The following is a 25,858-nucleotide window of genomic DNA, read 5'->3' on the forward strand; positions in this document are numbered from 1 at the left end:
ACACACACACGCTCTCTCTCTCTCTCTTTCTCTCTGTCTCTCTCTCTCTCTCCCTCTCTCTCCAACACACCCCCCCACACACACTGTGTTGTTCACTCACACTCTCACACAATTTACTCACCAACACAATTTATAATACTGTTATTTGTCTCACAAACCTTGTTTAACATGTCCCCACGTCTCTCAGGTTTTTCTGCACAGCTGGGTGCTGGACTCTTATCTTGCACCTACCCTCAGGTGTGATATCTTTGCTGAGAAATCATTTCTGGGAAGATGCGTCAGCAAATTTTATTGCGTTAAGCCAGACTAACTCAAGGTTAAGTTAACAACAAGTCATGTCAAATCATCAATGGGTTTCTCAGACGTCAAGTCAAACCAAAAAGATCTGGCAGTCAGGAAATAGATTAACATTTTGAGTCCAATATGACTTCTTCAGAACTGAAAGGGGTTGGAAGGTAGCGAGGTGTAGAGCTGGATGAACACAGCAGGTCAGGCAGCATCAGGGGAGCAGGAAAGCTTAGCTTTTAACGCTGTTGATGGAGGGGGGGCGTTGGGGTGGAGGGGAATAGATTGTGAGGACGCCTAAGATAAATGATAAAGGCAGTTGTAACAGCAGTAAGGGTGTGATAGAGATGTAAGATAGGTGTAAATGTTATCAGAGGAAAGGAGAAAATGAGTTCACCCAACATGACACAAACAAGACACAGCCAGAGTGTGGGTGGGGTGGGGGGGGAGGGGGGAACGGTGTAGGGAGGGCAAGGGGTCGCTGGGAGGATGGGGGGTGGGTGGAGAGTGGAATGTGTGAAGAATGGAGGTCAAAGGTCATGCTCCAAAGTTGTGGAACTCAGTAGTGGGTTCTAGAGGTGTTCTCGCTCCCCACGGATGCTGCCAGGCCTGCTGACTTTCTCCAACGCCTCCTGCTTTTATTCCAGATTTTATCCCTCATGAAGTTGATATTATCCCGAATGTTTATAAATGAAGTCAAACTGACTGAGTGGTTATATGATTACTGTTGAGTTTCTGATGAGTCTGTCTTGAGCTTCGTTGCATTGAATTTAGTTTATTTGAAATTAGGTTTGGTTTGTGTTGGTCTCTTGGATCGAGTTTGGCTTAATTGAGATTGAGTTGGATTTGGACCAGATCGTCGAGTTCTGTTCAATGTTGAAAAGTGAGCAACGATCTTATTGAAATATATTCAGACGGAGTTTGATAGGATAAACGCTGAATGTAACCCATCATGGGGGCATTGAGAGATACAGTTTAAACTTTCCATTTGAGTCAATGAGGAGACATTTCCGTTTCCAGGTGGGTCTCTCATCAGTGATTAATATTGCCTTTCTTTCCAGCGAATTGTCTAAGTGGTATTAATGGGTTGCACAGTCATACAGGACAGAAGGGGAACCTTTAGCCTACTGACTCTTGGGCTGTTCTACCTGCACCAGCCTCACTTTTCTGCCCTAGGCCCATAGCCTGGAACATTATGCCACCGCAAGCACTCACCCAAGTACTTTTTACAGGGTGTGAGGTTTGAGGTTGTCAACTTGCTCGCTGAGCCGGCGTGTTTGATCGCAGACATTTCATCCCCTGTGCTTGGTAGCATCATCAGCGCACTTCCAGAGAAGCGTTAGAGTTCTGTCTCACTTGTTATTTATATGCCTTGTGCTTCTCAGTGGTTTGTACATAGGGTCCAGCTCAATGTGTTTGTTGATGGAGTTCCAGTTGGAATACCAGTTCTCCAGGATTTCCCTGGCAAGTCTTTATTTGGCTCGTGCGATTATGGATGTGTTGTCCCAGTCGAATTTGTAGCGAGACCAATGAGAACATCAATGACAAATCTTCTCAAAATCTTTGGGTTTCCTGCCTCAACTAACCTCCCAGGCAGTGTGTTCCAGATCCTCAAATCCCCTCTAAACCTCTCGCCTTTCACTTTAAAATGATGTCCCCTTGTTAGCGATCCTTCAGCTAAGAGGAACAGCTGCTTCCTTCCCACCCTGTCCATGTCCCTCATAATCTTATCCACGTCTATAGATCCCGTGGATCTATAGACTTCCCTCAGCCTTCCCTCCTTTGAAGAAAACAAGCTGAGTGTATCTAGGCTCTCTTCATCGCTGAAACACTCCATCCCCAGGTCAACATCCCGGTAAATAAAGCAAAGAGCTGTGAGTCTAGAACAAAAACAGAAATTGCAGGAAAATCTCAGCAGGTCTGGCAGCATTCATGGGGAGAGAAACAGAGTGAACGTTTCAATTCCAGTAGAGACTTTTTTCAGAACTGTTCAGAATAAGGGTTGCTGGACTTGAAACGTCAACTTCTTTCAAATTCATTCGCAGGATGAGGGTGTCGCTAGCTAGGGCAGCATTTATTGCCTCATCCCTAATTGCCCAGAGGGCAGTTTGAGAGTCACCCACATTGCTGTGAGTCTGGAGTCACATGGAGGCCAGGCTAGGAAAGGATGGCAGCTTTGTTCCCTAAAGGACATTAACGAAACAGATAGGTTGTACCGACAATTATTTCATCACCAGATTCTCAATTCCAGATTGTATTTTTATTGAATTCAAATTCCACCATTTGCATCGGTAGAATTCGAATTTGGGTCCCCAGAACATTATCTGGGTTTCTAGATTACAGTCCAGTGACAATACCACTACGCTACGAACACAACACCCTAATGAATCTACTCTGTACCCCTCGAGTGCAATCACACCCTTTCTATAGTGCAGTGACCAGAACTACACACAGTGCTCGAACTGTGGCCCAACCAAAGCCCTATACAGCTCCAATACACCTCTCTGTTCTTACAATCCAAGCCATCGCTGATGGGGCTGTGCCAGTGTGATTTGTATGGGTTTCAGTCAGGTTCTTGGGTTGAGTTGGGGTTAGTTTGATTAGGTTTGGGTTTGATTTAGACTGGCAAGGTGCAAAGCAAGTAGACAAAACTCTGGTTGGACCCGACTGTGAGTGGGTCTTGCCACTGCACCTTAGGAAGGACATATTGGCCTCGGAGGGAGCACAGCGTAGGTCTACAAGAATGATACCTGGAGGTATCATTTCGTTATGATTATTTCGTTAATGTCCTTCAGGGCTTAGGTCACGAGGAGAGGTTATACAAGTGAGGCTTGTTTTCTCTAGAATTTACAATGTTAGGCAGTGATCTGATTGAAGCCTTCAGGAGATTGACAGGAAAAGACAGCATTGATAGAGATAAGCTGGTTGGAGATTTTAGAACTAGGGGCCTACTCTGAGAATGAGGGCCACACTGTTCAGGAGAGGCATTAGGAAACACCTTGACACACAGAGAGTGGGAGAGGTTTGGAATTGCCTTCCACCAATGATAGTGGACGCTGCGATCAGTTGTTAATATTAAATCTGACATATTCTTTCCATTAAGCAAAGGATGAAGGTAGGCATACGGAGTTAGGCCAGCAATCTTATCGCATGCTGTTACAGTGTTGAGGGGCTGAATGGCCTACTCCTTTCCTACAACGTGCATTCCCTCAATTATTGAACATGTTTTTGGTGCTTTGTTCCTTCTCAGGCCCACCTGAACAGCTGCCCCTTCCAGCCGATCCAGTGCTCGCGATCGGGCTGTCCCGAGGTGGTACAGCGGCAAGATCTGAGTGACCATTTAATGTTCAAATGCAAACATCGAGAAGTGAAGTGCAAACACTGCCAGAAGGAGATGACAGTAGCTGAACTCAAGGTACGGAGCTTTCAGAGTTTAATCCAACTTGAGGGGCTTGCTTGGGCCATTTGAGGGGGTGCGTAGGCGTCATAGAAACCTAAACATTGAAGGCCATTCAGCCCCTCAAGCCTACTCTGCCATTCAATGGCTGATCGTCGAGCTCAATATCCTGAACTCACCCTGTCCACTCTGTATCCTTTGATCCTCTTAGCTGGGACAAAGCATCCCATTTGATTGGTATCACATCCATCACCTTTTAACACTCACTCCCTCCACCACAGGCTCTCGACCAGGCCACCTTCCAAACCCACGACCCCTTCCATCTAGAAGGACAAGGGGCAGCAGATACATGGGAACGCCACCCACCACCCGCAAGTTCCCCTCCGAGCCACTGCCCATCCCAACTTGGAAATACATCGCTGTTCCTTCAGTATCAAAATCCTGGAATTCCCTTCCCAAGGGCATTGTGGATCATAGATGGCAGCAATTCAAGACGGCAGCTCACCACCACTTCTTCCCAAGGGGCAATTAGGGATGGGCAATAAATTCTCGCTTTATCCATATCTGCAAACAAATAATTTTTAAAATAAAGGCATGGGGGTAACAAATATTAGATGTGTCAGTGGTAGCCAGAGAATGAGCAAACGAAAGAATGCGATGGTGCTGGCTCAGTTGACTCAACAGTTGGCATGAGGTTCGGAGAGAAACGCCAACAGCACACATTTAATTACCCCAAAACCCCTTCCACAGGCTAAGGTGGACCCACAGCCTGACTCCTTCCCCTACACCCTGGAGGGCAGAACATTCCTGACAAATGGCGAACAAGGCATTGGCTCATGGTGAAGCATCAGCCGATGATGTGCCACAGAATTGCCTTTCAGATGGAAGCAGAAAGGGTGAGGGGCCCAGGGCGGGGAGCTGCGCGCGACAAATGTGGTGAGACCGTGGATCCCTCTGATAGCACAAGTTTCAAGAAGGAGTGAGACAGTGACCTCATAGCTAAAGGTATCGAGAAATGTGAAGGGGTTTTGGAGTATTGAGCTCTTTGAATGGGGGAGTAGGCTCGAAAGGGCCGAATGGCCTACTCCTGCTCCAGTCTTTTATGTTTATCCGGGGTGGGGGGCGCATTTCACCATCATGACTGCACAATCAGAGGAGTTGGACAGGGTGAGATATATTATGTATGGGTCTGTCTGTGGGGAGTCACCTGGAGATTGCAAACTGAGCTAGAATTCTGTTTAAACCCCCCCCTTTATGAGCTGAAGGCATTTTATTTTACCCCCTTCAGGTGCATGAAGAGAGTGAGTGCTTATCTTCTCTGGTCACATGCCCAAAAATCTGTGGCGCACGTGTTCACAGGACTGAGGTAAGACTTTCAGTGTACGGAGGTACCCTGGTGGTTTTCAGGCAGAAATACAAAGCCACAGAAAGTAACACATAGGCATTTTAAAAACAAAAATCATTCACGAAATGAGGACGTCTCAGGCAGGACCAGCATTTATTGCCCATCCCCGATTGCCCCAAAGGGTAATTAAGAGTCAACCCCATTGCTGTGGGTCTGGAGTCACATGTAGGCCAGACAAGGTAAGGATGGCTGTTTCCCTCCCTAAAGGGTCCTTACTGATCCTTAGCTGGTCTGACCTACACGTAACTCCAGAACCACAGCAATGTGGTTGACTCTATAACTGCCCTCAGGGCAATTGGGGAGGGGAAATAAATGCTGCCCACAACCAGTGAATGATTTTTTTTAAAAAGACCTGGGACAGACTAATAGGTACAGTAACCATGACTAATTAGCCATTCCGATATTGCAACATCCCATAAACACACACTTGGCAAAAAAGCAAATTCAGTAAACAGATTGTCTCATGTGCAGCTCCAGAAGCCCAGGACGAAAACGCCCAGCTTTTGGCTGTAACTGAGAGAGGGGGAGAAAAGAGAACAGCTTCTACTAATTTAAGACCACAGCAACTGCTGAAAGCTAAAGCTAAAGATTCTGGCTCTGTGAAACCCTGGCCTCACCCAGCCAGGCTGCTTCTATTGTTTTAACTTTTGAAAAAAGTCCTCAGGGCCTCAGTGTGGAGCTGGAGGAACACAGCAGGCCGGGCAGCATCAGAGGACCAGGAAAAGTGACATTTCGGGTTGGGACCCTTCTTCGGAAACGTCAGCTTTGCTGCTCCTCTGATGCTGCCCGGCCTGCTGTGTTCCTCCAGCTCCACACTGTGTTATCTCTGACTCCAGCATCGACAGTTCCTACTATCTCTCAAGGCCTCACAAGCTGCTTACAATACTGGTTTTCCAAATAGACAGCTCAGTCTTAGAACCTGTCCTTTTTTTAAAAAACTAGATAAAATATCCTCTTGAAGTCATAGCATCATCACAGTTCATGGCTCTTCAATGTTTTGGTGAGACCCAGACGTTTGCCTGTGAAAAAGCTGAAGGGAGACACATAAATCACTGAAATGTTTAAACTCATCAACAGCAGGACAGGCAAATCAATTGGTTAAGTTGGCACGTGTGATACTTGTCTATATTAGTCAAGGTGTAGAGTTTGAGAGCAGGGAGGTGATGTTGGAACAGTGTACAATATTGGTCAGGTCACAGCTAGAGTGCTGTGTGCACGTCTGGAATCCACATGACTGGGGGAATGTGGTAGCACAGGAGAGAAGATTTACCAGGATGTTGCCTGGGCTGGAGAGTTCTAGTTATTGGGCAGACCGGGGTTTTTTCCTTGGAACAAGAGTGGGGGAAATGATTGCGATGTTTAAAATAATGAGGGGCATAGACAGGAAGAAACCTTTCCCCTCATTGGAGGGATCAATGACCAAGGGGCATCGATTATAAGGTAAGGGGCAGGAGGTTTAGAGGGGACGCGAGGGAAACATTTTCACCCAGAGTGTGGTGGGAATCTGGGACTCACTACCTTTGCGGGTGGTAGAGACAGAAACCCTCATCACAGTGAAGAGGTATTTGCATAAAAACATAAGAAATAGGAACAAGAGTAGGTTGTTAGGCCCCCCGGGCCTGCTCTGTCACTCAATAAGATCATGGCTCAGCTCCATTTACCCACCCGCTCACCACAACCCTTAATTCCTTCATTGTTCCAAACTCCATCTTAAAAACATGCAGCGAGGAAGCTTCAACTGCTTTCCTGGGCAGGGAGTTCCACAGATTCACAACCCTTTGGGTGAAGAAGTTCCCCCTCAGCCCAGTCCTAAATCTGCGCCCCCCCCCTTATTTTGAGGCCATGCCCCCTATTTCTAGTTTCACTCACAAGGGCCTAGGCCCGAGACATCAGTTTTTCTGCTCCTGTGTTGCTGCTGGGCCTGCTGTGTTCATCAGGCTGTACACCTTGTTGTCGTGGAAACAACCTCCCTGCTTCTATCTTGTCTATTCCCTTCATTATTTTATATGTTTCTATGAGATCCCCCCCCCACCACCCCCCCACCGCATTCTTCTAAATTCCAATGAATTCAGTCCCAGGCTACTCAATCTCTGCTCAAAAGTGAGCCCTCTCAACTCCAGAATCAACCTCCTCTGCACCCCCTCCAGTGCCAGAACATCCTTTCTCAAGGAAGGGGACCGAGACTGTACACAGTACTCCGGGTGTGGCCTCACAAGGACACTGTACAGCTACAACATAACCTCCCTGTTTTTTAACTCCATCCCTCTAGCAATAAAGAGATGTGCACATGCTACACCAGTGCATACAAGGCAGTGGGCCAAAGTGCTGGGAAATGAGAATAAAATGATTGTTTTTGACCGGTGCAGACTAGATGGGCTGAAGGGCCATTTTCTGTGCTTTTTCCTCCACGGGCAGACATATTGCTGGAGTTAACACCACGCCCCCCCCACCCCCCCCACTGCCACTGGTGTTCTGTTCTTTCCCTGTTACTGCGAGTGCTGTCCCAGGAATTAGAGCGTGAGGGCAGGTTGCCAGTTGTCATGTAATGGGCATCGTTCCCGGCCCTGTTTCGGAACATCGTGGCCTGGAGTTCTGCACTTGCGGTTTCAACACAGGATACAAGAACCTGGCGCTCCCTGAGGGAATGTGACCCTCGTCACAGGTCTGTCTTTTGAATGAGGTACAATCTCCGGGTGGCAGCCGGGGTGAGGGGGGTGGGGGGCGCATGTGAGAAAAGAAGCATCTCCACAAAAGAGAAGAGCACAACCTTTCAAAAAGTAGCACTTGGAATGTCATAACATTCAAGGCCTTGGGCCTAGTGCAGGAAAGTGGGATTCCTGAGGATGGGCTGGCACAGATTTGATAGGCTGAAGAGCCTGTTCCGCGCGGTGTGACACGATGAGCTCCCCAGTCACACGCAACACCACCTGATTTAGCCCAGTGTTCACCCTTTCCGTCAAAATCCTGGGAATTCCCTCCCTAATGGTCAACCCACAGCACACGGACTGCAGCGGCTCAAGAAGGCGGCTCACACACCGCCATCCACCCCCCCCCCCCCACCACCACCTTCTCAAGGGGCAAATAGGGGCAGGGCAAAAAATCCTGGGCCAGACAGCAACGCCGAGTGTGGGAGGAAGCACGAGCAAACCGACACAGAGAGTCAACCGAGGAGGGTGGAATCGAACCCGGGCCCCTGCTACAGTGAGGCAGGTCAGAACACTTACTGTGTTCAATCACATTTGTAGGAGCTTGTTGTGAGTAAGTTGGGTGCTTTTTGTTAATTTCCTGCTTTACATTGCAGCCGTGACCGCACTTCAAAAATTATTCCTTGGTTATCAGGCGCAGTGGAGTCAGGCATTTGGAGATGTGAAGCTCAGAGCGTCTTTCTGTGCCAATAACAGAAGCCATTTTCATTCAGCACAGGTTTTGATTCAAAGCGCAGGGCCGGGCAGAATAAAAACTGCAAACCTGTGGAAATTCTTACGAGTCTTTTCTCGTTTCTCAGTTTTGGTTTCAGCCTCAAATACAACAGACATTGTGGTTGTTGACATTCTGCCGGGAATTCCCCTCCAAGCTGAATGAAAGGGCGTCCTTCAGAGCTCTCAGACACTAGGCCGCTTTCTCTTCCTACTTCTGTTTTCCACGTTGCCGTGGGGATAGGAGTCCTGAACGTGGAAACGGGATGAGGCCATTCAGCCCCTCTGGCCCTGTTCCGCCCTTTGGCTAAGATCTTGCCTGGTCTGGATCTTTTATCTGATAGCATTAGATTCCATGAATGGCACGTTGAAATTTCCCATCCACCTCACCTTCACAGCTTTTGATTCTTGTGGGGATAGGTTTTCAATGCCCCTTTTTTTTGTGAGTTCTGACGTCAGCTAAGGCCCCGGTTTGTTGCACCCTTGGATCTCAATCAGGGCCCGAGTGTCACTCCTGGCCTTGAGCACAAAATCTAAAGCTGACATTTCAGTGCAGTGCCGTGGGGAGCGTGAGGATGAGCCATTAAACTGTCTACCCTTCTTCTGGGGGGGAAAATGTAAGCGATATGAGAATCCATGGCACGGTGGCTCAGTGGTTAGCACTACTGCCTCACGGTGCCAGGGGCCCAGGTTCAATTCCACCCTCGGGCGACTGTCTGTGTGGAGTTTGCACATTCTCCTCGTCTCTGATTCCTCCCACAGTCCGAAGATGTGCAAGTTAAGTGGATTGGCTGTGCTAAATTACCCCATAGTGTGTAGGCTGAGTGGGTCAGCTATGTGGAATGCAGGATAGAGCAGAGGGGTGGACTTGATGGGCTGAATGGCCTGCTTCCATGCTGTAGCATGGAATAGTGAGGAATGGAAGAATCAGGGGCTCTTCCTGGCATCTTGTCTGACATTTATCCCTCAACTGACTTGACCAAAACAGATTATCCAAGTCATTATCACATCACTGTTTGTGTGGAAGATTGCTGAGCGCAACTTGATTGCTGTGTTTTCTACATTATATTTCCAAATGCCACAGGGCCTGGCAAGTCAATAAATAATTTTGAAGCGCAGTCATTGTTGTAATGTAATGCTGGGGGGGAGGGGGATAAAAGCCGATTTATTCATAACGAGGTCCTGCAAATATCAATGTGCGTTAACACAAAGGCCTGTTGGCTGTACTTAAAATCTATTTCATGAGCTGTTAAATACTTTAGGATGTCCCATGAGAGCCGACCTTTGTTTCTTTGTTGTAACTTATTCACACCTTGTTCTGGATGGCCCAATAGGGGTGAGACTGTCATTTTGTTGTACAGATTTCTGCAAGCAGCTACAAGTTGCTAAGGCCTCTGATCTGTGCACATCAGGACACACACACAAGAATGCCAAACTTCTAATGATCACAACAACTTATAACACAGGGGAAAAGGGTGCTGATTGGGCCAATCTGTTTGGCAAAAGCATTGCCATGAGGAAAACAAGGGGGTTTTATAAAATCCCTATGGTGTGGAAGCAGGCCATTCAGCCCACCAAGTTTACACCAATCCTCTGGAGAGCATCCTGCTCTACTCCCCGTAACCCTCCATTTCCCATGACTAATCCATCCACTCCGCACACTATCAACAATTTAGCACGGCCAATCCACTCTAACCTGCACATTTTTGGACTGTGGGAGGAAACCGGAGCACCCGGAGGAAATCCATGCAGACACGGGGAGAATGTGCAAACTCCACACAGACAGTCACCCGAGAGTGGAATCGAGCCCAGGTCCCTGGCGCTGTGAGGCAGCGGTGCAAACCGCTGAGCCACCGTGCCACCCTACAGACTCCCCAAGCTTCTGGCAACAAGATCAGAAATAACATGACACCAGGCTATAGTTCAACAGGTTGATTTGAAATCACAAGCTGACTTCACCAGACAAAGGAGCAGTGCTATGAAAGCTAGTGATTTCAAATCAATCTGTTGGACTGTGACCTGCTGTTGTGTGATTTCTGACCTTGGTCCACCCCAGTCCAACACCGACACCTGCATATCCTGGCAATGAGATGCAAGACTGGAGTCTCTTCCTTTTGTTTGCGGAGCATGGGTCCCGGTGTTCGGTAATCCCAGCAAACACCTCACTAACCAATCAGTGCTCTGTATTTCCTGCAGTATAAACTGTTACAATTGCCCAAAATTTGGGAATTCTTGCAATGGTCCTGACGAGTGTGATGTGATCGATAACATGCATCTTTTTCCAGCAGTGACCCCAAGAGAAGATCCACCTAAAACTCGCTTATTACTCCAAGTCGGGATAAGTTACAGTGAGATAATTATTTCCTCTCTCATTTCCAGCTCAAAGCTCACATGTCAGAGTGTCCCAAAGCTGAGGGATGTTGCAAATTTAGCAGTTATGGGTGCACATTTAAGGTGAGTACCCCTTTCCAGGTGGAAACATGTCAACCAGCAGGATTGTAAACTGAGGTCGTGGTTGTGTGGGTAGAGTAATGGGTTAGTACACAAGTATGTACATACTAAACGACATCAGCAGTGAAGTAAAGCGATCACATGATGGAGAGCCCCTGAAGAGAAGTGGGGCTATGGGAGCATTGTGCTCCATCACCATCCCGAATTGGAAATATACTGCCGTGTGTTCACTGTCACCGCGTCAAAATCCTGGAATTCCCTCCCCAGGGGGACATTGTGGGTCAACCCACAGCGCACGGACTGCAGCGGTTCAAGAAGGAAGCTCACCCCCACCCTCTCAAGGGGCAGTTAGGGACAGGCAAGAAATGTTGGGCCCAGGCAGCGACATCCTCATCCCAAAAAAGATCAGAGTAAAAAACATCCAGACGCGTACGTCATTCATAGTATGTTGAAGCAACAGTTAAAAAAAGCCCCCCCCGATCCTCTTCCAAGCCACAATTCCAGAATCCATAGCGTTCACCCCCACTTTGTGAAAGGATTGAACGGGGCCTAAGTGGAGAGAATGTTGCCATTTGTAGAAGAGCCCAAATCTAGGAGCCATCAGCAGAAAAGAGTTAGTCTTAAGTGTTCGGGCCACGGTGGCTCAGTGGTTAACACTGCTGCCTCACAGCTCTAGGGACCCAGGTTTGATACCACCCTTGGCGACTGTCCCTGTGGAGTTTGCACATTCTCCCCGTGTCTGCGTCGGTTTCCTCCCAGAGTCCAAAGATGAGCAGGTCAGGGTGGATTGGCCATGCTAAATTACCCATAGTGCCCCGGGATGTGCAGGTTAGGGTGGATTGGCCATGCTAAATTACCCATAGTGCCCAGGGATGTGCAGATTAGGGTGGATTGGCCATGCTAAATTACCCAGAGTGCCCAGGGATGTGCAGGTTAGGATGGATTGGCCATGCTAAATTACCCATAGTGCCCCGGGATGTGCAGGTTAGGGTGGATTGGCCATGCTAAATTACCCAGAGTGCCCAGGGATGTGCAGGTTAGGATGGATTGGCCATGCTAAATTACCCATAGTGCCCCGGGATGTGCAGGTTAGGGTGGATTGGCCATGCTAAATTACCCATAGTGCCCAGGGATGTGCAGGTTAAGGTGGATTGGCCGTGCTAAATTACCCATAGTGCCCAGGGATGTGCAGGTTAAGGTGGATTGGCCATGCTAAATCACCCATAGTGTCCAGGGATGTGCAGATTAGGGTGGATTGGCCGTGCTAAATTACCCATAGTGCCCAGGGATGTGTAGGTTAGGGTGGATTGGCCGTGCTAAATTACCCATAGTGCCCAGGGATGTGCAGATTCGGGCGGATTGGCCGTGCTAAATTACCCATAGTGCCCAGGGGTGTGCAGGTTAGGATGGATTGGCCGTGCTAAATTACCCATAGTGCCCAGGGATGTGCAGGTTAGGGTGGATTGGCCGTGCTAAATTACCCATAGTGCCCAGGGATGTGCAGGTTAGGGTGGATTGGCCGAGCTAAATTACCCATAGTGCCCAGAGATGTGCAGGTTAGGGTGGGATTGGCCATGCTAAATTACCCAGAGTGCCCAGGGATGCGCAGGTTAGGGTGGTTGTAGGGAGATGGGTCTGGATGGGATGCTCTGAGGGTCATTGTGGCCTTGTTGGGCTGAAGGGCCTGTTTCTGCACTGTAAGGTTTCTGTGATAAATCCAGTAAATTGCATTACTCTGAGGGCGCTCACACTCCAGGGTATCCACTACCACAGAAAGGCTATGGACTACACAGAGAAGCTAGATACACTCAGGTATGTTTTCTCTGGAGCAGCAGAGGCTGATATCACTGTAAAATTATCGGTGCATAGCTGGGGTGGATGGTCAGAGTCCTTTTCCCACAATTCAAAAGGCTATAACTAGGGGACATGCATTTAAGGTGAGAGGGAGAGAGTTCAAAGGAGATGAGAGGGCCAAGTGTTTTTTACACAGAGTTGTAGGACACTGGAATGCACTGCCAGTAGTGGCGGTGGTGGCACCTAGAATAGGAGCATTTAAGGGGCTTTTAGATAAGCGTCTGCATATGTGAGCAATGGAGGAGTATGGACCAAGGGCAGGCAGAAGGGATTAGTTTAATGTGGCGTCATGTTCAGCACAACATCATGAGCCAAAGGTCCCGTTACTATGCCGTTCAGTTCTATGTTTTGTGTAAAGAAAGGTAGAAAATAGGAGCCGGAGTAGGCCACTCAGCCCCTCAATCCTGCCCCAGCATTCAACCGGACGCTGAGCTGATCATCTGACTCAATAACCTCTTCCCATTTCTTCACCAGATAGTTTGACCCCTTTAGTCCCACATGCTACATCCGACTCCTTGGAATCCTACAATGTTTTGGCCTCAACCTCTTTCAGTGGCAGAGACTCCAACAGGCTCCCCACTCTCTGGGTGAAGACGTTTCTCCTCATCTCAGTCGTAAATGGCCTACAGAATACCCCTCGACTGTGAGGTTCAAAAGGGGCTGAGGCAAAAGCTTAGACATCTCCAGAAACTAAACGAGAGAAAAGGGGATGGATATGGGTGCGGAAAAGTATAGAGCTGGAATGGGAGGAGTTTCAGGCTGCGTATTAACCCCAGCACAGACCAGTTGGGCCGAATGGCCTGTTCCTGTGCTGTCCACTCTGCCTCGCACTTGATAATCCCTGAGACTTTCCCCAGAAAGTGAAGGAAGGTGTTAGAAACTGTGCTGGTTCTGTTTGTAGATAGAAAGCGGCCGAGCTGAAGGTGTTAACTAGAATACACTGATGATGCAGATCAGACCTAATTCCTTTCCCCCAGGATGGGGCAGTAAGAGACATGACTCTTCCAAAAACGAAATCCAGGGAGTTAGGAGTGAGAAATCACCTGAAGGATAATAAATTTGAGGAATGAAGTTCACTGAAGTGGTCATTGTCAATGATTCATATTCAACAGAGCAGTTCATCACCCACTCAGAGATAGTAGGAACTGCTGATGCTGGAGTCAGACACAACACAGAGTGGAGCTGGAGGAAGCAGCAGGCTGGGCAGCATCAGAGAAGCAGGGAAGGGCCTTTCTGAAGAAGGGTCCAGAACCGAAACGTTAGCTTTCCTGCTCGTCTGATGCTGCCCGGCCTGCTGTGTTCCTCCAGCTCCATACTGTGTTATCTAGTACATGACCCACATAGGGGAGGGTTCTAATGGGAGGCAGCGTTGAGTGGAACAACCATATTTTTGGACCTTAAAGAGAAGTTGCTGGAAAAGCTCAGCAGGTCTGGCAGGGTCTTTGAAGAAAAAAATCAGTGTTAATGTTTCAGGTCCGGTCTCCCTTCCTCAGAACCATGTTTACTGGGCCTGAAACATTATCTCTGATTTTCTCTTCACAGATCCTGCCAAATCCTGCTGAGCTTTTCCAGCAACTTCCATTTTAGTTGCTAATTTACAGCATCCTCAGTTATTTTGGTTTTTATTTTCCTTGGAGCTTAAACTGACTTGGAAGTGATCTTGGAATTCCTACAGGGTAGATCTCCATTGGCTGTTATTCCTGGACAGAGGGGCTAGGGGTGTCATGGTGCCAGGATGAGGGGGTCGGCCATTTTGGACTGAGACAAAGAGAACTCCCTTCACCTCAGAAAGCTGTGAATCTCTTGACCTCACTCCCGCAGAAAACACTCTCAGCCAGAAAATCGACAGAGGGTGTAGAGGGGAAGAGTGTGAGGAAATAGAGGTGGAGGATCAGTCACAGTGATACCAGAGGCCAAAGCAATCCCCGAACGCTGAGTGACCTACACCTGCTGCCATGATATTCTTTGATAACAGACGTGGGTCCCGGATCCTGGGACAAGACTTAAACAGAACAAGGCTTGGTTGTCGGTGATGACATTAAAATGTCTTCTTCTTTTGTGAGAAACAGGGAATGAATCAAAGGAAGAAGGAACACGAAAAGCAGTCGGTCGAGCAACATTTGCTGCTGGTGTTGTTGAGAAACAAGGCCCTGGAGGAGAAGGTAAACGTCAGGGGGCTGGGTAATATCATCACTGATTCGCACACCCCCAGACTGTGCGCTGTTTGGACTGAAATACAATTGTGTGCCAATGTCCTTCTTGGTCTGCCATTGTCATGTGACCTCGAGCATGAGGCTAACCTACACAAGCTTAACACTTGTTATGCCTGAGACCAGTCAGTCAACTTCCTGATTGCCCCCTCGGCTTTAGAGTACCCATAGCCCAGGAAGAGGCCAGTCAGCCCATCGCGTCTCTGCCAACCCTCTGAAGAGCATCCCACCCAAATGCTGTAATCTACATTCCCCCCATGGCTAACCCACCCAGCCTGCACATCCCTGGGCATTATGGGGGCCATTTAGCACGGTCAATCCACCCCTAACCTGCACATCTTTGGATAGTGGGAGGAAACCAGAGCATCCCAGAGGAAGCAGGCACAGACATTGGGAGAATGTGCAGACCCCGCACAGACAGTCACCCGAGGGTGGGATTGAACCCGGGCCCCTGGCGCTGTGAGGCAGCTAACCCACTGAGCCACCGTGCCAGTACCACTTGGTGGTTGAGCTGGGACAGGTGCTCCCAAATAATTAACGATGGAGTAGGGGGCAAGCTTGTGGGGCGGGGGGGGGGGGGGGTGATATGCTGTATGAGGTAATGGTTCTGAAGGAGTTAATGTTTTATGTTGCCCTGGGAGACAGGGAGTACTATGCTAGCTTTCAGAGGGACCGGATGGATCTGTACGAGCCCCAGAAGGTCCCAGTTATGATGCCCAACAAAATGGGACATAAGTATTGCGATCAAGCAATAAAAAAACCTTATTATCTAAGGATAGTGCCAGCTATTCTATAGAGACTCTACATTGATGTATCCTCTACCACTCACCACCAGATAGGCCCAATACTGAGGAGAATTGGTGGTAGTAAAGATTTCCCCCTGTGACCACAGACTGGTGGAGGTGACAAATGTCACAAGATGCCAGGAATGGCCAACAGGGCAAACACTGCGATTATCTTGCTGGTACCCCTACGCACGATCTCCTCCATCCTCACTTTTACAGGACGTAGAGAGCGAGGGGGAGGGGAAGAAAGACAGAAGGAGACAAGGAAATTGAAGGGTGCAGTCAGAGGAGGGAAAGGGAGAGGAGGAAGCGTAAGGAGAGGATGAGTAAGAAAAAGGAGAAGGGGAGAGAAAGGAACTCGTCAGGGAGAGGGCACGAAGGGAATGTGAGAGCAAGTGGAGGGAGAACAAGAGGAAAAAGAAAGAGGGAAGGAGGGGCAGAGGAGAGGGCGAGGAAAAGAAAGAGAGAAGAAAGACACAGGGGCAAATTGGGAGAGGCGTAGTGTGGGGAGGTAGGAGGGGGATGGAGGAAGAAGAGACAATGAGGGGACAGAGAGAGGGTAGAGAAATAACAGGAAGACGGGTAATGAAGGAGGGGGTGATGTGGGAGCTGGTGAATGAGGGAAGGGGCTAATGAGGGTGGCGGTGTATGAAGGAAGGTATGAATGTGGGTGGGGGTGCATGAGGGATGGGATAGTGAGGGAGGGGGCGAGTGAGGGAGGGGATGATGAGGGAGCTAGTGATGACGGAGGTGTTGATGAGGGAGGAGTTAAATGAGCGAGGGCTTAAATGAGAGTTGGGGTGATGAAAGATGAGGTAAATTAGGGTGGGGCTAATGAGCGAGGGGGTAATGAGGGGGATAAGTCAGGGTGGGGGTGATGAGGGAGGGGATGATGGGGGTGAGTCAGGGTGGGGGGTAATGGATGAAGCGGGGTGACAGAGGGAAAATGGACTCACAGCTGGTTGCTGTGTTAGTGAGGTGTGTATCTGAGAGATTTATGTTGGGTTGTGATGGCTTTGTTCTTGCTCTTTCTCACAAAGAATGTGAGATATTTGCATATTGATAAATGTGCTGGACGCTCGGTCTCTTTTGTGTAAAGAACAGATTTGCTGATAATTTCATCCAGTCCTCAGCCCCTTTCAGAACTTACACCTTCCCACCCTCACCACTGCCATGTCCCAGACCCCGCCTCTTTCCCCAGACCCCGCCTCTTTCCCCAGACCCCACCTCTTTCCCCAAACCCCACCTCTTTCCCCAGACCCCGCCTCTTTCCCCAGACCCCACCATTCCCTGTTGCCTGAATCTTGGGAGTAATCTGAAGGCAACATATAGATGTGGAAAGAGAGAGAGATAAGCAGACAGAGGTTTTCCTAGGGTTATGTATGACACAGGTGCAGGCCATTTGGCCCAAACCAATCCGTGCTGGTGTTTAAGCTCAGTCTCCATCATCGTCTCCTATTCCCTGTCATCTGCTTATCCAGCTTCCCTTTAAACCCACACCCACCCCATTCACCTCCTCTTGGGAGTGAACTCCATATTCTCCCCACGCTCTGGGCAAAGACATGCCTGCCAAATTCCCAAAGGGATTTTCTTGGGAATTAACTTGTGTTGATGGCCTTCTGTTACAGTCATTCCACACTCCCCCACTCCCCTCCCCCAACACAAGGGGAAACACTGTCTCTGCTTCTTGAGAGACTCCACCTTAGTTTTAACACGGGTGGCCCAGTGGCTAGCTCTGCTGCCTCACAGCACCAGGGACCTGGTGGGCTCAATCCTACCCTCGGGTGATTGTCTGTGTGGAGTTAGCACGTTCTCCCTGTGCCTGCGTGGGTTTCATCTAGGTGCTCTGGTTTCCTCCCACAGTCCGAAGATAGATATATAGGTTCTCCCAAGGAATAGGGTGGGTTTGGTCTTCAGAAGGGCTGAGTGGCCAGCTTCCATACTGTAGGGATTGTGTGTTTCACACTAGCCATCTCCCAGTATTTGCCTCCTCAAGAGGGAAGGCTCCTAGCCTGCTCATCTTTCCCGAGATGAACACCATCACATTTCTGTTATCTACTTTTCCTTGCACCCTCTCGAGTGCCTCTTGTATTAAATGGTGATCCAAACCTCAGGGAGTGTTCCAAGTCTGGTATAACCAAGGTTCGATACAGGATTTACTAAACAAATCACGGATTTGATGCGCCCAACGCAAGTCTCCAGTGGCTCAGGGTGTTTCATAGGTTAAGTTCTGAGCAATTTGTTCTTCCTTACATCTGAGTTGGTAAAGCTAAACTCAATCTGGTGTTGTCACTCTATTTCCCTCCAGGGGTCCCAGACATGGGGGAATGACGCAGTGTGCCATGTCCGTATCTCTGAGCCAGAAACTCTGGGTACGGCTTCCCACACTGGTATCCATGGAAGGCGTGAGGCTATGTATCAAGTTGTAATCCCTATCAAAGACTACCAATGGTGGCCTGTAGGAACTGGGGAGACTCTCCTGGTGAACCATAGGATGGGAGACAAAATTTTAACCCGTACCCTTTCACTCCATTGCTCCAGAAAGCAACAAGCAAGTCAATGTGGCTTTGAGAAAGAGGTCATAGGTCAATGCAGCAATCAAGGGGGTTGTGTTAACCTTGTAAAGATGTCAGAGGATCTTCTTTAAGAGTTTTCTGTTTCATCCCCAGGTCTCAAAACTCGAGAGCGAGATCAAAGAGAAACAGAGCATCTTACAAAAGTTGGCTGGTCAGATTCTGAAAATGGAGGAGGAAATGTCTTTGACGAACCAATCAGTAAACAGGAGTGAGGTCAAACTGAACCAGTCACAGGTCAGAGAGTAGGGGGTGTGTGCAGGGAGGAAACATTGGGATCAATGACAGGGCACAAAAACCAACCAATGGCAGGCCTCCTTCAATGGTTACTGAGCAAGACTGACCAACGACACATCACATTCAGTTTTCCAGAACCAATTGTGTGTCAGCATCAGCAAGCTGACTTTATAAATCTTTGTCCGCAAACTGAAATGTGGGGGAAGGGTCAGCTTTGTGATATTATTGCGAGGCGATTAGTCTCAAGACCCGGGCAATGTTCTGGGGAACTGGGTTCAAATCCTGCCACAGCTGATGGAGGAATTTGAATTCAACGAAAACCCTGAATTAAGAACCTAATGATCATGAGACCCTTGTTGGAAAAGCCCATTTGGTTCACCAAGGCAGGGAAATCTGCCACCTTTACCTTTCCTGGCCTCTTTGGAGGGTCAGTGTGGACTTTTTGGGCTGAAGGGCCTGTTCCCACACTGTAGGGATTCTATGAGGAAGGTGTGAATGCATTGGAGGCAGTGTGGAGGAGATTTAGAAGACTGATTCCAGGGAAGAGTTATAGAAGGGGAAGAGAGGTTGAGAGGAGTTTGATCAATTCCTGAGTGGTCTGGATGGAAATGAAGGGGAGAAACTGTTCACATTGGAGGAAGGATCAAAAACTCTGATTCTTGATTTGAGGTTGTTGGTGAAAGAAGCAAGGATGACCAGAAAAGAACAGTACAGCACAGGAACAGGCCCTTTGGCCCACTAAGCCTGTGATGACACATGATGCCTACACAAGGAGAAACTTTTTCACACAGTGAGTGGTTGGGGCCAGGAGTACACTGTCTGAGAAAGTTATTGGGACAGATTTAATTGAGGCTTTCAGAAGAGAATTGGATAATCCCCAGAAAAGGAACCGTTTGCAGGGGCTCCAGGTCACAGGAGGAGGAGTGGCATTGCTCTTCCAGAGACGATGGGCCAAATGGTCTATCTCCGAGCTGTAAATAGTCTTTTTTCACACAAAACAATCACAGGACAAGTGTACACTGTACATCGGACACACAGACACAGACATACACATTCACGTTCTCTCTTTCACACAAGCGCGCGCATACACACTCGCTCACACAGAGGCACACACACACTCAGAGACATGTGTGCGTGCACACACACACACACACACTCGCGCACACACACACGTACACGTGCACACAGACATATACATCCACGCAGACATTTGCACACATAAATACATGCACACACAAACACACATATTCATGTACACACACACACACAAGCATACCTTCAGTTGCACACAATTATTTGTGCACACACACATGTATACACACACACATACACACAGATGTATACATCCATATACACATACACATGCATACACATACACACATGCAAACACACACATGTACAAGCACGCACGTCCACACACATGTACTCACATGCACACATAAACATGTACACACTCAAACAGGTATACACAAACACACATGCACGTACACATACACACACACACACATACTCATGTGCACACACAGACAGACAGGCGCGCACACACTCACAGACACACACACACACGTACACACAGACACGTACACACACACACAGACATGTACACACACACACAGACACGTACACACACACACACACACACAGACACATACACACACAGAGACACACGTACACACAGACACACATACACACACACAGACACACGTGTACACACACACACACGTACACACACACACACGTACTCACACACAGACACACACACACACACACACACACACGTACATGCGCAAACACACACATACACACACAGAGACACACGTACACACACATACACACACAGAGGCACACGTACACACACACACACACATAGACACATACACACACAGAGACACACGTACACACACATACACACACAGAGGCACACGTACACACACACACATACACACACAGAGACACACGTACACACACACACACACACACACACACGCGCACACACACATACACACAGAGACACACGTACACACACGCACACAAACACACACGCACACAAACACACACACGCGCACAGACACACACACACAGACACACACACGCACACACACACACAGACACACACGCACACGCAGACACACTCTAAAAGCTGCAATTGCAAGTCAGTTTTATGCAGTGACCTTCATGGAGCTAGCTGAACCAATCATAGTGAGTGTTACTGTCTGGGTAGAACAGTTCAACCAGGCCTTCAAACCAAGCTAGTCTCTGATCATATCTACCCTCTTTTGCAGAAAACATTGGCGGTGCACACCGACAGGCTGCATCAGGTCGAGCGGGAGCTGCTGGAGAGGCGCAAGTTGCAGGAAGACATAAAACAAGAGCTTATGTCAGTACGCCACAACACAGGAAACCTGTCCAGTAGGCTAACAGTCCTCGAGACTGGCCAGGGCACTTCATGCCTCTACAGGGGCATGAGTAGCTCAGGTGAGTGAGTGGGGTCTAGGAATTGGCAGACAATTCATATTTTCAACAGTTGCAACTGGTGATGTTGCATCCCGTCCAGTTTTGAGCGTGGAGCCATTCTATGTTCGGGGTTAGATATATATTCACCTTGGCTGAAGAGGTGGGAGTGTGGTGGGGTGGAGACTGGCACAAGATATCAATGCCTCAGGTCGCGGAGTGAAGAGAATTTCACTCAGAGAGTGGCGAGCCTGTAAAATTCTCAGCTGCAGAGGCCAAGAGGCTAAATATATTCAAGGAGAAGATAGTTTACTGGGCATCAATTTCAGTAAGGGGTAAGGAGAGAGAGCAAGGGTCAGTCTGAATGATATTGAATGGCAAAGCAGGCTGGGTTTGTGGCTGAATAGCTCTTTGTTTCAATTTTCCAGCAAGGACCACGATGCAGAAAGGAATTGCAGAGCCACTACAGCACTCAGTATTAATGACTCTTGGTCAGGTTGGCTCTGACAGAGAAAGCTAGCCAATGCCAGCCATAGGTAGCTGCTGGCGTGGCAGTATCACTGGGCATCTCAGGTTACCATGCTGAGGTTATGAGTTCAAAGCAGTGGGAGGTTAATTTTTGAATTCAACCAAAAAAAGTCTCACATTAATTATAACAAAGGGGTGGCACGGAGGCTCAGCGGTTAGCACTGCTGTCTCACAGCATCAGGGACCCGGGTTCGATTCCACCCTCGTGCAACTGTCTGTGTGGAGTTTGCGTGTTCTCCCCATGTCTCCTCCGGGTGCTCCGGTTTCCTCCCACAGTCCAAACCTGCACAGGTTAGGGTGGACTGGCCGTGCTAAATTACCCATAGTGTTCAGGGATGCATAGATTAGTTAGGCTATAGGGGGATGTGTCTGGGTGGGATTCTCTGAGGGTCGCTGTGGGCTTGTTGGGCTGAAGGGCCTGTTTCCACACTGTAGTGATTCCATGATTGATAACTCTAGGTTGTTGCTCTGATATCCTTTAGTGAACCATCCTTATCTGGTCTGGGCTACCCGTGACTGCAGACCCACAGCGATGGGCTATATATTGTACCTGAATTAGTTATACACATGTCCCATGAATTAAGAAGAAAAAAAATTGTCACTTTGGTCACAGTTTGCACCAAGTCAGGATTGACGTCCCAGTCACCTGTGTCAATGCGTTCAGTTGATGCATAGAACGGAGGAGGGCTGGTCCCAATTGGCTCTCATCCTTAAAAGTGGGAATCGACTACGGGATCCCTGCTTTCCGAATGCTCCTCCCTAGGAAAGCGATCTCACACAGTGGAGCCGTTTTAAAGATCTGAAATGCAAATATTTTCTGTTCTAATGAACAACCATTTTCGACTTGCATGCAATTAATCTTGCAAATGTTCTCCAGGGTGGAACCCACTTGTGTTATGGACCAGACCGGACCCCCCCTTCAAATATATCAAGGAGGTAGCCTCAACCCTGACTTCTATCTTATTCAGAGGCAATTTAAGGTGCTGTGTTACACATGCAATTTGACTGTTTGCAATTTAAGAAAAACACTCTTTATTCTTATCCAACAGTTAAAATACAAACAAAATGAAGAACTGATATAACTCTATTGGAAAACTTAACAGAATACTACATTATTTAGCTACTAAACAGCAACTGTTCCAATATAGTAACATCCCATTAACACGCCCTTGGCAAAGGCAAATTCAGTAACATAGATTGACTGACACGCAGTTCTGACAGCAGGAAGAGAACTCAAGACGTTATCTGTGGCTGCGAGAGAGAGAGAGAGCTGGAGCAGCTTCTAGACGCACCTGTAAAACCCCAGCAACTGCTGAAACTAAATTCAAACCGTTATGCTGTGGGAGCCTGATTCCACCCTGTCAGGCAGCTTCTATTGTTCCAACTTTCAAATAAAAACCCCAAGGCCTCGCAAGCTGTTTGTTCCATTGGCTTGGAACAGGCTGCTTGGTATCTCTGTCTCATCCTATCTTCATAAAAAGCCAGGATAAAATATGAGGTGGAGGTGCCGGAGTTGGAATGAGGCGGACAAAGTCAGAAGTCATATGACACCAGGTGATAGCCCAACTGTATCCTGTCAGACTATAACCTGGTGTTGTATGACCTCAGACCGGGACAAACTACATCTCTGAAAGCCACTGTCTTATCACATACACGAGCCAGGGGCTAGAGACATATCTGAGGGATCCTTTTGGAAGGAAAGATCTACCAACATTGGAGCAGTCCAGAGAAGGTTTACGGATATCAGAGGTATGTAATTAGTTAAGTAATTAATAAGCTAGTTAGTTAATTGGGTAGTTAAGTAGTTGATTGGTTAGTTAGTTAGTTAATTTGTTTCCTCAGTAGAATATTAAGATAGTAATGAGGTATTCCTGTTTTCCAGTTTCAGAATCGGTTCAGCATCAAGTTGCCCAACACGATAAATTGTTGAGTGTACATGAGGTGCGACTAGCCGAGACTGATCTCCGTTTCCAGCTGCTGGAGACGGCGAGTTACAATGGGAGACTGATCTGGAAAATCCGGGACTACACCCGTCGGAAGCAGGAGGCGGTGTCCGCCAAGACCCTGTCTCTGTACAGCCAGCCGTTCTACAGCAGCCCCTTCGGCTACAAGATGTGCGCCCGGGTCTACCTGAACGGCGACGGCATGGGCAAGGGTACCCACCTGTCCCTCTTCTTTGTGGTGATGAGGGGTGAGTATGACCCCCTGCTGCCCTGGCCGTTCAGGCAGAAAGTGACCCTCACCCTACTGGACCAGGGCCCGGCCAAGGACCATGTGTCCGACACCTTCAAGCCCGACCCCAACAGCTCCAGCTTCCACAGGCCCCAGACGGAGATGAACGTGGCTTCAGGCTGCCCTCTCTTTGTGACTCAGACCGTGCTCGAGAATGAGACACACCACTACATCAAGGACGACACCATCTTCATCAAGGTGACTGTGGACATCTCGGATTTCTTGGAGGTCTGAGCCCTTTGTCTCTTGGCCTGCTCCCAATAGTGCAATAGCCCCGGGATCGATGGCAGTGGATCCCATCGGGAATCCGCCGTTTGCAGAGAAAGATCTCCTTCTGATCTGGGGCCAGAACAGTAAATTATGAAACTGTATTAATTTCTTTTGTAAATAACATCAAATCTCTAGAAGACCAGTTCATATTTTAATATATAGGCGCACGTAAACATGTATATAGACTGCTGTGTCATTAGCTACTGAAGTAAACATTAACCACATACTTTTGGTTAACCGGCACTTAAGGGTTTTGTGCCGGTTAATCAAATAGCCGGTTTACTATAGTAAATCCAGTAAACCCTGTCTATGCCAAGCTTTGATGTGTCGACATCCCTCCAAGAAAGCTACGTTAAAGGAATTGACACGCCTCTTAAAATCAATGTTTAAGCACTCAGTAAGTCGTGGAAATGTACGTCAGTGGTTATACACATCGCTGTTCTACCTTATTTACGGCGCAAATATTCAGACATCACTATATTCCAGCTAGATCCCTTGTGCCTGATTATCGAGAGACGGCGTTGGCAATGTGCCGGTTAAAATAAAATTTTAATTAATTTTCACGAGCCCTTTTCCAATGCTCAGGGCCCGAGAAAAGCTTTTCCATTCTTTTCTGTCATGAGATGTGGGTCCCACTGGTAACCTCCAGCATTTATTATATAGAACATAGAACAGTACAACACAGGAACAGGACCTTCGGCCCACTACGTCTTTGCCAGCCATTCTAACCTGAACCGATCTATCTGCACGTGGTCTGTATCCCTCTATTCGCTGCCTGTTCATGTTTCTGTCTAAATTCCTTTTAAAGATTGCTATCATATCTGCTTCTAGCACCTCCCACTGGCAGCAGAAACAGAGAATTGTGGACGCTGGAAATCCGAAATGAGAATAGAGGTGGCTGGAGAAACTCAGCAGGCCAGGCAGTATCTGTGGGAAGGGAAACAGAGTTAATGTTTCATAAACTAACACTGATTCAGAAGAGTTAGCAACCAGCAAAAAGGTGGTATTTATGCTGAAGACAAGTTAGAGGGAGGGGTGAAGACAAGAGAGCCAGAGATATGGAAGGGAACAAGGAAGCTGTGGATAGTGGGCCAAGATAGCTGAATCATAGACTCCCTATGGTGTGGAAGCAGGCCATTTGGCCCATCAAGTCCACACCGACCCTCTGGAGAGCACCCCGCCCCACCCTAACCCACATCATGGCTAACCCAACTAGCCTACACTCTAGCACGGCCAATCCACCCTAACCTGCACATCCTTGAATTGTGGGAGGAAGCCTGCACAGAGAGAAAGTTCAAACCCCACACAGACAGTCACCTGAGGGTGGGATCAAACCCGTGTCCCTGGTGCTGTGAGGACAGGAGTGCTAACCACTGAGCTACTGTCATAACAAGTGCTTAGAGTAGGAGAAAATGGTTGAGCTGTACTGAATGTGACCCGTATACCATGTTAATGGACCTAAGAGTAGAGCAGACTGTGATTGAGGGTGAGTGTGTATTTATTGCCTATTCCTAACTGCCCCTGAAATTGAGCTGGATCATTTCAGGTGGTAGTTAGGAATCAACTGCGTTGCTGTGGGTCTGGAGTCATGTTTCGGCCAGACCGGGTAAGGACGGCAGATTTCCTTCCCCAAAAGTTTTTAGACAACAATGAATGATAGTTTCACAGTCGCTGTTACAGCAACGAGTTTTCAATTCACACTTTTATCAATTTATTTCAAAATTCCACCAAATCCATTGATAGGATTGAGCCCTTATCTTCGCA

The 25,858-nt window shown here is 48.2% G+C and overlaps 1 protein-coding gene across 1 annotated transcript in view; it reads left to right on the forward strand.

Annotated features, from left to right (window-relative positions):
- Positions 1–24,603, forward strand: part of LOC125447692 (TNF receptor-associated factor 3-like) — a 67,830-nt gene extending 43,227 nt beyond the window's left edge. Inside the window, exons 5-11 of the mRNA XM_048522309.2 lie at positions 3,536–3,700; positions 4,971–5,048; positions 10,883–10,957; positions 14,878–14,970; positions 18,473–18,613; positions 20,896–21,088; positions 23,475–24,603. Of these exons, the coding sequence (XP_048378266.1) occupies positions 3,536–3,700; positions 4,971–5,048; positions 10,883–10,957; positions 14,878–14,970; positions 18,473–18,613; positions 20,896–21,088; positions 23,475–24,058 (1,329 nt within the window). The 3' untranslated portion in view covers positions 24,059–24,603. The remainder of the gene's footprint in view (positions 1–3,535; positions 3,701–4,970; positions 5,049–10,882; positions 10,958–14,877; positions 14,971–18,472; positions 18,614–20,895; positions 21,089–23,474) is intronic.
- The last annotated feature ends 1,255 nt before the right edge of the window (positions 24,604–25,858 follow it).

The sequence above is a fragment of the Stegostoma tigrinum genome, chromosome 39 (genome assembly GCF_030684315.1).
Source record: "Stegostoma tigrinum isolate sSteTig4 chromosome 39, sSteTig4.hap1, whole genome shotgun sequence".
NCBI lineage: Eukaryota > Metazoa > Chordata > Chondrichthyes > Orectolobiformes > Stegostomatidae > Stegostoma > Stegostoma tigrinum.